General features: G+C 43.1%; 2 protein-coding genes across 2 annotated transcripts; one reads left to right on the forward strand and one right to left on the reverse strand.

The window, feature by feature from the left end:
- The first annotated feature begins 1,056 nt into the window (after positions 1-1,056).
- On the forward strand, positions 1,057-4,051 carry si:ch211-287a12.9 (fibrinogen-like protein 1). The gene is made up of 9 exons (XM_034607038.1): positions 1,057-1,182; positions 1,259-1,354; positions 1,598-1,865; positions 2,002-2,161; positions 2,288-2,385; positions 2,538-2,626; positions 2,711-2,836; positions 2,935-2,999; positions 3,598-4,051. Exons 2-9 carry the CDS (start codon positions 1,295-1,297, stop codon positions 3,776-3,778), a joined length of 1,047 nt encoding a protein of 348 aa, XP_034462929.1. The 5' UTR covers positions 1,057-1,182; positions 1,259-1,294; the 3' UTR covers positions 3,779-4,051.
- A 238-nt stretch (positions 4,052-4,289) lies between these two features.
- LOC117774537 (thrombospondin type-1 domain-containing protein 1) lies at positions 4,290-13,909 on the reverse strand. Its single transcript, XM_034607035.1, has 8 exons — positions 13,723-13,909; positions 12,583-12,701; positions 11,083-11,477; positions 7,505-8,153; positions 6,503-6,664; positions 5,979-6,399; positions 5,378-5,906; positions 4,290-5,286 (listed from the first exon to the last, which is right to left on the reverse strand). The coding sequence occupies exons 2-8, from the start codon at positions 12,671-12,673 to the stop codon at positions 4,651-4,653; spliced, it is 2,883 nt and encodes a 960-aa protein (XP_034462926.1). The 5' UTR covers positions 12,674-12,701; positions 13,723-13,909; the 3' UTR covers positions 4,290-4,650.
- Between the last annotated feature and the right edge of the window lie 1,753 nt (positions 13,910-15,662).

A 15,662-nucleotide genomic window follows, 5' to 3' on the forward strand; every position in this document is an offset into this window, starting at 1 on the left:
CCGAACTATGACAGCTATCTTACATTTGCTAGAATTTGACCAAGATTTAAATCATGGCGAAGGAAGACACCACAAGAATGGATGAAATATAAGATGTTCCATGTTAGAAACAAAATTACAAAAGAAAAATTCAGTAAAAGGCATAAAAGACAAGAAAAGTAAAAGATACTTAAAAAAACCACAAACTTTGTCCAAAACACAAATGAAACTAGAAAAATAAGAGAGTAAAGCACTGTAAAGGTAGAGACTAGTCATGTACAGTTAACCAATAAAACACTGGAAGTGAAATGTATTTGTGTTCACAAAAAAGTTTTTCATTGCTTGAAATACAGAGCCAGAGGCCTAGATTGGTAAAATAATTAAATAAATATATAAATAAATATAAACAATTTATGTTTTTTTAAATTTGATATTTATATCATACAATAAAAGTAATCAATAAAAAATTACATAGCAATTTATTTAGTTTCAATATTGCAATAGCCAACACGTAACACAAGAGAGAGCCCTTCTACACTACACACTGGCTTCTCCTTCAAAAATAACCTGCTGCTTTTCTCTGTTTACACACTTGTGATTATGATTGTCTTTAGGTCTTATGACATTCGATTGACAATTTCAACTCATGGAGGGAAATAGTTTCCAAGATTTTTGGTGCTTTATATCCTAAATCTTTTAATCTGCCTCAGCTCCACAGTCGTTGTCAACCTACTGTTTACTACGATGCAGAAAACTTAGACTGTTTTCCTCCCAGGCTGCTGGTGTAGGACACTTGTAAACCAATCAACAAAATATGGATAAAATTCCAGTTGATGACACAATACCAAACAAATGATAACATGACCAGAACTTTGAATGGAAATAAAATATGTTCTGCATTTTATTCTATTTTTCCTCAAAACAACAAGATAAGAAAAAGAAAAAACCCTCTTCTGGTATGTGAGGAATGAAGTCTTCTTAGCACGTTCTGTCCATGAAGCCATTTGCAGCTCTGGGATCAGCTTCACTTTCTCAAGAAGGGGGAACCTGGAATGAGTTCAGAGTTTGGCAACGCTGGCAAAATCTGGATCCTGTGATATGGACCATGCAGAACTGACCCAGCCTATAAATAACACTGACAAATCTTTGGAGGAACAGAACAGTGAACCTGGAGAAAACCGGGGGAAGCATTGGGAAATGAAGGTACGGCTTGTGATGCAGGGATTTTGTTGGAGGAATTGCAGCTTATTTAATATATGAACTGTATTTATGATTTCAGGCTGATATTGCTGGAGGTTTCTTCTTCTGAGAAGTCATGTCAGTGTTTCTGTTGTTGGCTCTGGTGTTGAACACGGCCTCTTCTGCCCAGTTATCAGTGAGTATATTTAAATTCTTCTTCTCTTGAAGGGCTTCAGGCGCATTTTTCAGTTTTTGTTCTACATTGAAACTGAAAACTGAGGATCTCGGTTTCAACGGTTGTGCTGTTAAAGAATCGTCATTCCTAGAAAGGCGTACATGAATAAACTCTGCTGCAGGGGCGGACCTAAGCTGCCTTCATGGAAAACAAGGTTAGAAACATCATGCATAACTTGAAACTGCTTTTTCCTTCTCATTTAAGACAGGATACTCGTGTGGGCCGGAGGTCGTAGCTCTTCAACGCAGCATTAAAAGGCTGGAGAATAGCCTCTTGATTGTGACTTGGCAGGTTGAGCACTTGCAGACGCACAAATATTTCCTTCCATTTCAACCTGCGGTGCCTGACGCTGGAGCTGAAGCTGACAAAGCCTCTGGTGCAAACCACAACGGCAGTGCGACGCTCGACAGCTCTAATACGACACTGATGAAACCACTTCCACCAGCAGGCAGCATCATCGTACACGACAAGGGTGAGAAGACCTCACATCACGCCATCCCAGTGTTTGGGTGTTAACTTTAAGTATATGATCAGGCATCGCACAGAGTGAAAGTTAAAGCGGCACTGATGATAATGACTAATCTTTAAGGCAAATGTTGTCTTCCTAGATTGTTCTGAGCTGTTCGACAGACTGAGACCCACAAGTGGTTTCTACCGAATCAGACCCAAGTCACACCAAGACCCATTTCTGGTTTACTGTGACATGGAGGATGGAGGAGGATGGACAGTGTTTCAGAGACGCCGGCATGGAAGAGTTGACTTCAACAGGTATTTAATAGAGAAACTCTCCCTTGTACCATATGTGGGAATGAGCATCATCTGAATACAAAGTATGCGCTGATAGACGTTAACTGTTTGACTAGATCTGATTCACCTGCCTAATTGTCATTTCAGAGACTGGGTGGACTACAAAGACGGCTTCGGGGACTTCAAACTGTGGAACGACGAGTTTTGGTTGGGGAACGAGCACATGTACTCTCTGCTCTCAGAAGGTCAGCAAGAATTAAAATCCACCAAAAGACAGTAGAGAACCCAAATATAGTTCAGTAAACTCTTCCTGTTTATGAATAAAGTAAATAGTCTCATCTTCTGTCAGATTGGTTGCTTATTTCTCATCGATTCTCTGTATGTATTTGTGCTGGAGGTAAGAACCTGGTGAAGATAGATCTAATGGACTGGGGAGGACAGAGAAGTCATTCATATTACGAGAACTTCAGGATCAGTGATGAGGCGGTAAGAAAAACAATTTTGCATTTCTGTTTGTTGATCTCAGATGTAACACCAAACAAACATTAACCACTCTATTGTCCGTTACAGGATAAGTATCGCCTCCATTATGGGCAGTACAGTGGCAAAGCTGGAGACGCTCTGACTGGTGGTGGTGGGGCGGTGGAGCAGTGGTCCGCTTGCCTCAGTGGTATGCAGTTCAGTACGAGGGATCAGGTTAGTCATCTGTGGCCTGTTACCCATCAATGATGCTTTTTAATAGCTGCCATACTGATGATGTGGAGATGATGACTGTGGTGATGGTTGATTGACAGGACAACGATCGCTACCTTCAGGGGAGCTGTGCCCAGGAGAACGAGGCAGGATGGTGGTTTAACAGGTGAGACCTTCTCCTTTCTGTTTGATTGTTGCACAGCCAAAAACACTCGGACTGTTGTGAAGCTTGAGTTTTTGTAAAAGGCTTTGTTTTGCCCGTTGAACCCATGAATAAGTATGGACGACACTCTTCACTTCCTACCTTTGTACAAAAGTGAAGTTAACGCTGCCATCTTTTGCTTTTGACATAATCTGGAGCTAGAATCTTTGCAGTCGTGGTTGTGGTGTGGAGCTGCGGTAACGATGTCCCGCTGATACACACGCACAACCAATTGACTCAGTCTCAGCTGTCAATCATTAGATTTCATGTTTGTTTTTTTTCGCATTAAATTCAAACCAAACTTTAATGTTTGACTTTCAAGTTTGGCCCAAGTCCAATCTACTATACAGCAGCTGGCCACTAGGGGGCAATCAAGAAGACTTGGCTTCACTTTTAGGGAGCTGTCATGTTGTCCATCTTTCTATACTTCCTATGGTTATCATACTGATAAAGCTGCTAGAAATTGCAGCTTTAAATTAAATACATAGAGATTGAATCACTTCAATTTGTCTTTTGTAAGATGTTACCCCCTTGACATTGTGTCATACCATTACACCCACAGATGTCATGCAGCCAACCTAAATGGGAAGTTCTACCGCTCTGGGAAGTACAAGAACCAGCATGACAATGGCGTGGTGTGGGGGACCTGGAAAGGTCTTTGGTATTCCCTTCGACACACCACCATGAAGGTGCGGCCTCTGGTTTTCTTGGACGTGGATGGCAGCGGAGCAGGGGATATTTAAATAGAAAACAGGCTTCAGAGAATCAAGTGAAAACAAATAAGAGCAAAGACTGATTTCATGTTTGAATTCTATGTATTTTAATTTCTCCCTTTGTCGAAGTCAATAGTAGATTATTGAATGTTCTATAGTGGGCACTCCCTTTCTATAAAGTGTATGATATTACTCCAGCAATAAAACTAACAGCATTTCAGCCATGCTGCCCAGTGGATGTTCCTATTTGTTTTGTCACAACTGGACAGCACTTCAGTTGCACTTAGCTGAAAACACATGAAAACTGCTCGATACTGCTGCAATCACACATACAAGCTGCTTTTTAGACATGAAATCGACATTTTCCAGAGGAGCTGTATCTGAGAACGCAAATGTCAGTTGCTCAGTACATTCTCCTGAACCTTACTGCCTGCCCCAGTGTAAAATGTCTGAGTGAACTCATGTGCTGAAACCAGCTTCAGTGTGTCCCAGAACATTTAACTAGCTTGATTTCACAGCATAATGAAAACAGCACATTCAGTGGTGTAGAACAATAAGACCAGTGTTTTTTAATGGATGTACAAGGTCATTTTATACTCCTGTACAGGTAATTCTTATAAAACAGAAACTTATTCCAAGGGTCTTGTATAGAGAGAAAATCTGAACAGTGACTCTATGAACTAGAGAAATATGTTCAGCTATAATGCCAACCAAAATATTAAATATTAACATTTTTTCAAATAAACAAACTTAAATATCTTATATTTTTCTCTGCTTCTTATAGATAAGTAACAGCCATAAATCTCTTAATAAACAGAACAATCTTAACCGATATTTTGTAACAGAACAGGATTTACATGAGGAATACATGTAAATAGAATCATACTATAAACCAGTGTGATCTACGACGAGGACAGATCAAGGTCCAGCATCCTCTGCTCTTTTTCGCTCAGCCTGTAGGGGGAGTCGCAACTGTTACTGTAGCCTCCAGACATCTGCAGAGAGTGGCAGCGACCTTTCCTCTGATCAGACGGCGGTGCGCTAAAGGTGGAGCTCCGCTGCCGACCTGTGATCCCTGAGCAGGACTGAGCCTCCTTTAATTTGCGGGCCAGGATGTTCCTCTGGATGGGCGACGGGCCACGACGGTTCCAGTTGATCTCAGCCTGCTCTATACTCAACTGGTTCACTCCGTGAGAACCTGCAGGCCCTGCAGCCAGACCCCCGAACCCTGACAATCCCTCTTTACCTCCACTTACAGGCCCACCGCTCCTTTGCCTTTCAGCAGTGCCAATGACGCCTCCTCTACTATCTCTCTCAGATGCTGAAATGCTGTTTGGGTTGGTCCCTCTGTGTTTGAGGTCACTGTTGCGAGAGGGAGCAGCTGCCTCTAACCAGGGCTTCCTCTGGTCTTTCCTCTGGGGTCCAGGTTTAGTCAATTCTGGAGTCCCATGCTCTGGAATGGGATAAGCGCGGTACGGCTGCCTCTCCAATCCTCCTTTGGTCAAACAACATCCTTCAGGCAGGGTGCGAGATCCCACCTGAAGAGAACAACGTATAATATTTGTTAAACAGATCTACGCAAATCTGACCAACAACGTATACATCAACAAAATAGGATAGGTCACCAACGTGGGTCATGCTCCGTTCTCTGAAGTTTCTGGACTGTGCTGAGGATGGCATCTGGGGTTTGGTGTCATTGAAACTGGCGGTGCGCCGGAAATTTGGATTCTTGTGATTTCCCATTCCTGCATCTCCTCCTCCTCTGCGGCCTGCTAACCCGCTCCTCTCCACCATCTCCACCCAATGGGCAGTGCGGTCACGCCATTTTGAGCTGCCCCCACTTGTAGAGAGAGCAGCACCTAAGACTAGATCCACTCTGGGGCTCAGTCTGTCCGGCGTGACCCTCGAAATCTGCAGCGGTGGCTCAGAGAAGGGTGCTGCGGTACTATAGTGGTTGTGGTTGGCGTCGTCCTGGAGGCCCGATGGAAGACCGGAATGAACTAATCCAGTTGGTGTAGGAGTCGGGGAGTTGGTGGGTAAAGCAGATGTCTCCACCAAGGTGTCATGGACTGGGCTTGAAGAGACAAGGTACAGCTGGGTGGCCTCCTTCAACCCCTTCTTTTTCATTTCTTTCAGCTGGTGCTGAGCCAAGCGATACCTAGGGAGTTAATTTTTAGTTTCTGAAACTGTGACTATGTTTGAGAATAACATTGTATGTGTGATGACATACCCAAATACTGGCGGCAACACCTTTTGACCTGTGGGAGACAGCCTATCTGGATCCTGTGAGGGCGTCATCACCAGGGTCTGTGACAGAGGCGCACTGCCCAAGGAAGGCCTCTCTTTCTGGGCTGCACCTCCACCCATGCTCCCTTGTGGGCCTTGGCCGTCGGTGAGGCTGGGTCTTTGGAGGCTGTGTCCACAGATAGAGTTCTCATCGGACAGCTTGCGGCCCCCAGGAGAAGGCATGGAGCCCCTACGGACAGCGCTGCACTGAGGGGTCTGGCAAAATTTTCTCCAGATCGCCACCACAATAGTGCCGAGAATCACAGTCAGGCAGAGGGCGATACCAACCACAACGACCACGTTACTACCAAAGGTTGCAACTCCAACAGCTTTAGGGGAGAGGGATGGAGAAGGATCGGGCAAAGCTGTGGATGAAGTTAAGACAATTATGTTAGAATGTGCATCTGGAACTTTGAATTTATTTTCTCATCTGGACAAGATGGAGAGTTTAAGGGACAAGTGACTGACCAACACACTCCTCCAGTGAGCAGAGGGACTGTTCCTTCACCATGCCGGTGCACCGCATCCTTCCCACACTTGAGGGCAGCAAACACTTCCGCACTCGTTCCCTCACCCCGTCTCCACAGCTCACACTGCACACACTCCATGGCTGCCAGGGTCCCCACGACTCTGCAGAGAAGAAATAATCATATCAAAAAAGGTTGAAAACTGCTTCCATTTACAAGCCTTGATTACTATTTGTGTTGCTACTTTGCCAGGTCACCGAATTGATCTCATGTTGAGGCCTCTGTGATATTGTCATCCATATTACCAGAAGTCAGAAAAGTTTTTGCAATAAAGTGTGGATGCAAAGGTGACATTATTGTATGGAAAGCAGACAAAAAAAGGGAAAACCAAGACTTAAAGTCACGGCTGAAATGATGTGGATGTAAAGGACCCCAGTACATGGAGCTGAAAAAAGCTCAGCCACCATATTATATGAAATTAGCATGTGATGATTCTAGAAATCCATGTTTTGGTGCAGACCTTAGACCTGTTTGAGCCACGTTGTGGTTCGTACCTCTGTTTTGTTTTTGTGGCTGAGGGTGGCACGACAATACCCAGTGCAAGTGCTGCGAACGATTCTGTATGAGACTGTAGACATTTGTATCTTGGTTTCAAAATCAGTGCACCTCTATTTGACATTACCCAGTTTATGCTTAATCCCCCAAAAAAGACAAAACAAGGACACAGCTGCAAGCATATTTTTTCTGTGTGACAGTTACGTCCAGGGGTTAGGGTAACACCTTATTTAATGGATTTCCATTTAGTTTATCACTAAAAAACTTTTTTTTTCAACCACTGGATTTGATCAATCTTGGAAAACCTGGATAACTAAAGCAGAGGAACTATTTCTCTTCCTCAAAATGCAGGTGCTTCTTGAGCCAGTCACTGCAGCCCTGCTCTAATGACATGTGGTGTGTAAATGTCTTCTTGGCAGCTGCCCAATGTGAATGTGTCCGATCTCACCTGCACTCTTGTACACCACCAAGCAGGTCTGTGCTGGACTAGGGGAGCGGCTGAAGTTGAAAACAAAGCGGAAGCAGTATTTAATCCTTCCTGGTTCAAACACAGAGCAGTTGAACTCTGTCTCATCCTCTCCCTGCGTCAGCCAGTTAAAGGCCAGTGGAGGAGAGGAGGGCTCCTCTGGACCGAACCCCATCAGGTTTGTTCCACTTGAGGAAGCAGCAACCCCTCTCCCAACACCTGCATCCTTATACAGCAACACCTTCCCATTGATGTGAGCACAGGGTGGGGTTATGAGTTTAACAGTCATTGTCCCTTCACAGCCACTCTTATAAGCATTGGCGTTTTCCACCAGCAGTTTATAGGAGAAGATACGTGAGAGGTAAAGCGGCCCAGAGCTCTTCACTTCCTGCGCTGTATGAGGAGACTTCAAAGCCACTCGTATAAAGTCTCTCTCTGTGAACGGGAAGGCGCAGGACAGCTCGACGCTCTGGGAACGGAGGGGTTTGATTGGGTGTCGCGTGCGGGCTCGGACCTTGTCAATGATCTTGCGCCCAATCTGGTTGTACTCCACGTAGCTGACCTCCAGGAAGAGAGCAGAGTCGAGGCCCCTGGAACAAGCCTGAAAGTGTTCATTAGTGGATATTCCAACCTGGTGAGGGACAGAAGAAGAGATGTATGAAAATCATTCTGCAGCACAATGAATCAGATGAGTGTGTGAAGTATGAGAGCCTGCAGAGGTGGGAAGTAACAAAGTACAAATACTTCGTTACTGTATTTAAATAGATTTTTCACATATCTATACTTTACTTGAGTATTTATTTTCCTGACGACTTTTTACTTTTACTCGCTACATTTTAACACAAATTTCTGTACTTTCTACTCCTTATATTCTCAAAACTGGCTCGTTACTTGAGCAGTGGAGGTTGGCGCAACGCGCGCTTTTACACACGGTGCACCTCTCTCTCGCTCACTCGCGTGCCCCCTGCCTTGGGAGATGCGCAGTCCCGGCGGCGTGTTTGCCGTCGGGGGGGGGCAGGGCAGTGCGAGACCCTAAGCGTCCGGATGTTGGTCGGGCTGCCTTGGTCGACCGAGGTCAAGCAGGCTGTACCGGTAATGATCCCTCTGCAGGTTCACCTTCAGAAACTTTGTTACGAGTTTTACTTCCTCTGGATAGTCAAGTTTGATCGTCTTCTCGGCGCTCCGCCAGGGCCGTGACCGACTCTGGCGGGGCCAATCCGAGGACCTCACTAAACCACCCAATGGGTAGCAGCGATGTGTGTACAAAGGGCAGGGACTTAATCAACGTGAGCACGTTCCCCATCCATTTAATCCCTTTAGAATTATCCAGGTGCTCATGCAGGAGCTTGGTTCAGTTCAGTCTTTATTATTCTGTCTGAAATTTGGCCTGCAGCAAAACTAGACTGTGTCCAGTGATTTTTTCTTCTCTGTACTAGCACTGTGCAGGTTGTTAACAAAAGAGGAAAACGATCCTCTTTTGTGTGCCTAGAACTTGTTTCCTTTTGCTGAGTTTACATAGGGGGCATTGTGTATCATTCCTGCTACTGATTAGAAAGTGAAAGGTCCATGTTTAGTGATAGTTACAGAATTTGTTTGTGGTTATACTGTGGTCTATTAGTGTTCTTAGGCAGACACAAGAGGCACTTGTTTATTCTGTTTTGTTGTCCCTAGAAGTTCAGATGCACTAGTCCAATACTATTTGAACCTAATTTGTAAAATTATACAGTATATGTATATTTTTGTTATAATTGTTATAAAGTCAGTTGAAATAAAGCATGAAAAGTTGTTTTGTGTCTGTATAGGCCTACTATAAAAAAGCACTTTGCATTTATAATTTTGATACATTTCAAAACCAGATACTTTTGATACTTAAGTACATTTAATGCGCTAGACGACATTGCCCTTGCTTCCAATGAAACAGTCAGAAACTTGGGAGTGATCTTCTTTCCTGATTTATCCTTTAATTCACACTTAAAACAAATTTCTAGGACCGCCTTTTTCCACTTGCGTAATATCTCCAAAATCAGACATGTCCTTTCTCAAAAGGATGCAGAAAAACTAGTCCACGCCTTTGTTACATCCAGACTGGATTATTGTAATTCATTATTATCAGGCTCCAGCAGTAAGTCGTTAAAGACTCTGCAGCTTGTTCAAAACGCCGCAGCACGTGTCCTGACAAGAACCAAGAAAAGAGACCACATTTCTCCAGTATTAGCGTCGCTACACTGGCTTCCGGTTAAATCTAGAATAGAATTTAAAATTCTCCTCCTCACCTTCAAGGCCCTTAATAATATGGCACCATTATACCTTAAAGAGCTGTTAGTACCTTATCAACCCACTAGAGCACTGCGCTCCCAGAATTCAGGCTTACTTGTCGTCCCTAAAGTCTCTAAAAGTAGAGTAGGAGCCAGAGCTTTCAGCTATCAAGCCCCTCTCCTGTGGAATCATCTCCCACTTTCAATTTGGGAGGCAGACACCATCTGTACGTTTAAGAGTAGGCTTAAAACCTTCCTTTTTGATAAAGCTTATAGTTAGAGCTGGTACAGGCTTGTCTTAGACCTGCTCTTAGTTATGCTGCTATAGGTCTAGAAGGTCGGGGGACACATGACACACGGAGCTTCTCTTTCCAGCTTCTCCTTCCTCTTCTCAATCGTTATCACATCAAAGTAATTCATATCCCATCAATACATGTTACTGACTTGACTTCTTCCCCGGAGTCCCTTTGCCTTATCGCTCGCAGATCCAGGGCCGCGGCTGTGGCCACATCATGGATTAGGATCTGTGGATCGCGTATCAGAGATCGTAATGGTGGATCCAGTATGGCGGATTCTGTATCGTGCTGGCTGATCGTGATAATAAAGGCAGATCCTTTATCGTGTTGGCATCTGATAATGGTGGTGGACCACGACCGAGGTGGCAGCTGATGATGGATCCTAATGGCAGCAGTGGACAATGACTGTGGACTATAGTGGCATCCGATCTTGATGGTGGATCATGATCTTGCTGGCTGCTGACCATAGACTATGATTGCAGCAGGACTGCTTGATACATAGTATTTCTCCTCAGATACTTGACCATTAATGACATTAATCCACCAATTCACTGACCTTCAGTTATGCTTCAAAATGTTTACCCTTATCAATGCTGCTAAAACCTTTATCTTGATGATGTTCTCCTTTACACTTGACATCTATTGCACTTCTGTCCGTCCTGGGAGAGGGATCCCTCACATGTGGCTCTCTCTGAGGTTTCTACGTTCTTTTTACCCTGTTAAAAGGGTTTTTTAGTAGTTTTTCCTTACTCTTGTTGAGGGTTAAGGGCAGAGGATGTCACACCATGTTAAAGCCCTATGAGACAAATTGTGATTTGTGAATATGGGCTATACAAATAAAATTTGATTGATTGATTGATTAATATGAGCTCCTTTAAGACTTTGACTGAAGTAATTTTCTTACGGCTGACTTTAACTTTTACCGGAGTCACTTTCAGGTAACATATCTGTACTTTTACTCAAGTATGGCTTTCAAGTATATACACCACTGAGAGCCTGTTTGTCTTACCTGAAAAGATCCTGAGTGGTTCCCAGCCCTCTCCACTGCAATGTGAAAGGTAGGCCACTGCACCTGCAGCTCTGAACTCCACAACCAGGAGGTGCTCTCCTTGCTGCTCACATCTACGCTATGACCATGAGAAACAACAGTGTAGCTGGTCTGCATGAGCAGGAACCTGAAAGTTCCTGCATACAGGAAGCGGGAGCAGCCGAACTCCACCCTGCCGGTCGATTGGTTGCTGAGGATAGTCCTGGTGTGAATGGTGGTGTTGGTTTCCATGTTGACCAGTGAGAGGCTTGTGTTGCGGATGGTGCTGATGTTGGATTTTGTGATGAAGTCCACAAATACACTGGGGTTGCTGAGGGCAACGTGGAGGGAGGGCCAGATACTCAGCCCTGCGAACGCTACGGGAAAGGATGAGGAGAAGAAAAGCAGTGAGTAAGTAAAATAACAACAGAATGTAGTAATCCACAATAATATATACAATACAAAACAATACAATTAAAATACATTAATTCAAACACAACAATGCACACAGTGAGCCGGTGTGAATATATAGGGTCTCTGTTGTTCTTTAAAGGCTTCGGCCAGTGCTGCAGAACATAAATTAGTTGGAATGTTGGGGACATAACTTTGATATCATGATCACCTTGAGTTTTTGAAAAAAAAGCTCTGACCAGTGGACCTAAGTAACCATTTGAAGATGGTCCAGAGATGATTATTTGAGGCAGGTAAAAAGCAAATTGCAGAAGTCTAAACGGGACTAAATAAAGGCGTGAATGATCTGTGGCTCAGCTTGTGACACAATGGTGTGAATGAATCAATCTGCAGTAATTCAAAAACATGCCGTTCTCTTGAAAAGACTTATCCTTATATCCGTTAAGGTGTGGACAAGTTTATGTAAAGTTGTTGTGGGAACTGTCACTTTTATATGTCACTCTCACATATTAAATGTCACTCTGGGAGAAATGTGACTTAATTGCTACATAATGTTGACAACATAATTGTGCATCATAAATCACACGCACAATTATATGGAAATACATTATATATAGGCCTATTCATATATTTCCTGTGTCCATGTGGCACCAACTTCAGTTTGAATAACCATATAACTCTGCTCAGCACAACTAAATAATAAGCTCAGTTTTCCACGAAACAAACTGACATGCACTCATAGTAAACTACGGATGTCACAGCTCATAGTATCCGCTCAGATGTAACAGAGTATATTTCTAGTGTATCAGTACTGAGGGAAAGAGTAAATCAGTAGCATTGGCAGCATATTATTTCGAGCTCTATTGTGCAAAACCTCACATCCTCACAAAGCAAAGAGGGTGTGGGAAGAGGAAGAGGCTGAACCTCCATTACCCAATTCCCTCCTCTGCATTTCCCTGTCCCATTTGAGTGAAAACACACATTACAGCCCATTTAAATTAAAAGCCAAAGATCCTGCCAGGCTTTTCTATTATGTAGTTATGTCATTTAGATGGTTTTAATAACCCTCACCATATCCAAGGAGCGCCAGCAGGACGGGCAGCAGATTGACAGCCCGTGGCATCCCCGAAAGTCCGTGCCTCTGTTTCCTGCTACTCCACATGACCGTCGTCTGACACCATCTCTGACCTCTGCAAATCAGAGGCAAATCACAAAAAATTAAGTAATCCTCAAGAAGGCACGGGGCGACAACTCGCAGAGGTTTTAAGTCCGGAGACGGAGGGGAAGAAGCAATGCACTCATCCGAGGAAAGAAAAACAGGAAGGCTGAAGAGCGTGAAGCTGAGAGCTTGAGTTTTGTGGATTTACAGTGGCGTCTTCCTCTTCCTTCCATCTTCACAATGGGTATGTAGAGCTGCCGTCACACAAGCGTGGAGGCAACCGGAGAGCTTTGTTCATGACAAAGAATCATCAGGCTGAGTCATGTCATTGCTTTTAATTAAATATGGTTTATAGACTCTTACTTTATTTAATAAAATAACTTTTATGTTGTACATTTTTAGTCGATATGTTCCTTATGCATTGTGTGAACGCTGAGAGGACGTATAACACATACTTGATCTACTGTATGTACCTCAGATTTGTACAATGTTTTTCTGTTTATTAAGTGTTTATCATTCTCTGTCCACGAAGAAGAGATTAGAAGAAGAAGAAGAAGAAGAAGAAGAAGAGATTAGAAGAAGAAGAAGAAGAGATTAGAAGAAGAAGAAGAAGAAGAGTTTTACCTTCACTCAGGAGCAAAAATCTGAAAAGACTCATTAGCTACTTGTTTTCCATCATGTGTTTCTTGTACATTTAGTTTGGATGGTAGTTATAATACACATGTAATACACGAGTAACCATATATACTTGTAATCATATACCATATAGGCCATTTTATTGGATTTCAGGTGGGCCCAACAGGTGGAAATTAGCTTAAACCGCCAACTCGGGCTCGTTCACGGTGTTTTGTCAGTTGAATAATGAGCAATGTCCCCATCAAATAAACAAACAAATTAAATAATACTGTGATAAATGTGAAAATGAACCGTTTTTATGTGTAATTCTTGGTCCAGGTGTAGTTTGGGCCGACCTGAAACTTTAAAAAAAAAGAGCAGCAGAATAGCACGTGCAGTGCTCGGTGCCGAGTGAAGCATGAACCCGTGTTACTCACATGTCTCCGGGACTCCGCTCAGCATCGGTCTCGGTGTTGTTCCTCTGAACTGTGTCACCAGGTGCAGGCAGGTACCGGGGGCCCCTCGGCGCTCCGGGGCCACATTTCTCCAGACTGTCTCCGCTGAGCGTCCGAGCGGGAGGCGGCAGCTCGAGCTCTGTGCGAGGGCGCGCTCTGGTGAGGGGGATCCGCGGCACAGTCACGTCACGGTCACCAGCAGGGGGCGCAGTGAATATATGGAACTATTTCAAAATAAACTAATAATCCAAAATAAAACAAAGTGGTGTTTGACAATATTAAAGAAAGAAAGGTCTGGACAGATAGATGGACAGACAGACAGACAGATAGGTAGGTAGACAGATAGATAGACAGATAGATGGACGGACAGACAGATACATAGATAGACAGATATGTGTACATATATATATTATAACACTATACACGTTTATTTATTTAATATGCAATGTATTTATTTATATTTTTAAAAAATGACTGTGCATTTCAACCTGCAATATGAAGCATATGGTTTGAGAGTGGACTTTACAATGTGGTTCTGTGATACCACTGCGAATCCCATTCGTATTTATTTCCACAACATTGTTTCTCATTTCCACAAGTGTCTCAGCAGCGCTTTCACAACCACTAACTTCCCTCAGGCTTCAGGTTGTTTTAGAAACAAGATGAAAGACCCTTCACTCTGCTGTCAGCTCAAGCATTGCATCGCATCAAATGTATCATTCAGCAGGTTAATTTGAACAACAGGCACCCAGGTCAGAAGACATTGAGCACATGCATGTGCCTGAGGAGAGTGAGTGCACGTGGGAATATGTGAGCTGCAACAGATAGATCTATAATTCAATCTTTGGACAGGCAGTCACTCATAAATCATTTTAAAGTGATGATTTAACGTCACACGAGTAAACTGCTTATAATCAGATCAACCCTTCCTCCCATAAAGATTGACATTTCATTCTTCCCCCATCGATGAAAACAGACTTAATTAAGATATTAATAGAGGATGATCAAGTCATCAGACAATCTAAGTATACACGACACAAGTACAAAAGAAACTGAGACTTACAGTGTTGTATATTATTCAGTCAAATGAACAGATATAAGGTAACGATCTCCCCTCATGAGTTATGGCTTAAATTAGTCAAATAAGTCATTAATTAGCACATTAATTCTTCAGTTGAGGCCAAAATGTAATTTTTTCGTTATTTGACGTGAGTGAACTTGGACCTTTCACTACCAATATCTAATCAGTTCATCTTTAAGATCAAGTCAATTTTAGTGTAGTGTAAAAAATCCCTCAAGGTGTTCCTGAGGTATCACATTCATGAGAAAGTGACTTAAGTATGGATGGACAACCTGAAATCAACACCACCGCTCAAGTTCACCTAAAAGTTGAATACTGTGCACGAACCCCCCAATTAATGGCTCATACCTTAATGAGTTCGGCTCTCGTGATCTCCTGGACAAATTGAGTTGAAGAACAATCAGTGAAGCACATGGCATGATAATCTAATCAGTTGTATAGCTCTGCAGACCTTCGATTTTCTTCCAGACACGGAGAAAGAGCGAGACAGCAGAAAACAGGAAGCTGCTGTGGAGATGAAACCCCGTTTACTGCTCAGCTCGGTTCACAATAGGAACAAAGAAGTGTTCTATCCTTTGTAGGAAAAGCCCAACAGGGAGATTACAAACCCAAAAATAAATTGTTAGATATGATAATTCTTAGACTAGCTGCTAACAATATGCTCCTATTTCACACATTCTATAATATTTCAGGAGTTCTTTTCATATGATAAAGTGTTAATAGATATGGTAAAGTGATAAGAGTTTAAAAGTGCTTGTTTTGAAAGCTTCACTGAGCCAATTAACAAGACTGCTCACTTTTCAGTTTGGCTTCAAAAGAGTCACAACTGGAATTTCCTTAA

The sequence above is a fragment of the Hippoglossus hippoglossus genome, chromosome 14, assembly GCF_009819705.1.
Source record: "Hippoglossus hippoglossus isolate fHipHip1 chromosome 14, fHipHip1.pri, whole genome shotgun sequence".
Taxonomy (NCBI): Eukaryota; Metazoa; Chordata; class Actinopteri; order Pleuronectiformes; family Pleuronectidae; genus Hippoglossus; species Hippoglossus hippoglossus.

Bases quoted from the DNA above. Each gene is read 5' to 3' on its own strand.
- LOC117774537 (XM_034607035.1), bottom strand. From the start codon at position 12,673: ATGTGGAGTAGCAGGAAACAGAGGCACGGACTTTCGGGGATGCCACGG. The intron at 11,478-12,582 runs GTGAGGGTTATT...CCTTTCCCGTAG, and splicing joins GCTGGCGCTCCTTGGATATG to CGTTCGCAGGGCTGAGTATC. The intron at 6,400-6,502 runs GTCAGTCACTTG...CTTCATCCACAG, and splicing joins CTCACTGGAGGAGTGTGTTG to CTTTGCCCGATCCTTCTCCA.
- si:ch211-287a12.9 (XM_034607038.1), top strand. From the start codon at position 1,295: ATGTCAGTGTTTCTGTTGTTGGCTCTGGTGTTGAACACGGCCTCTTCT. The intron at 2,162-2,287 runs GTATTTAATAGA...TTGTCATTTCAG, and splicing joins GGAAGAGTTGACTTCAACAG to AGACTGGGTGGACTACAAAG. The intron at 2,837-2,934 runs GTTAGTCATCTG...GTTGATTGACAG, and splicing joins AGTTCAGTACGAGGGATCAG to GACAACGATCGCTACCTTCA.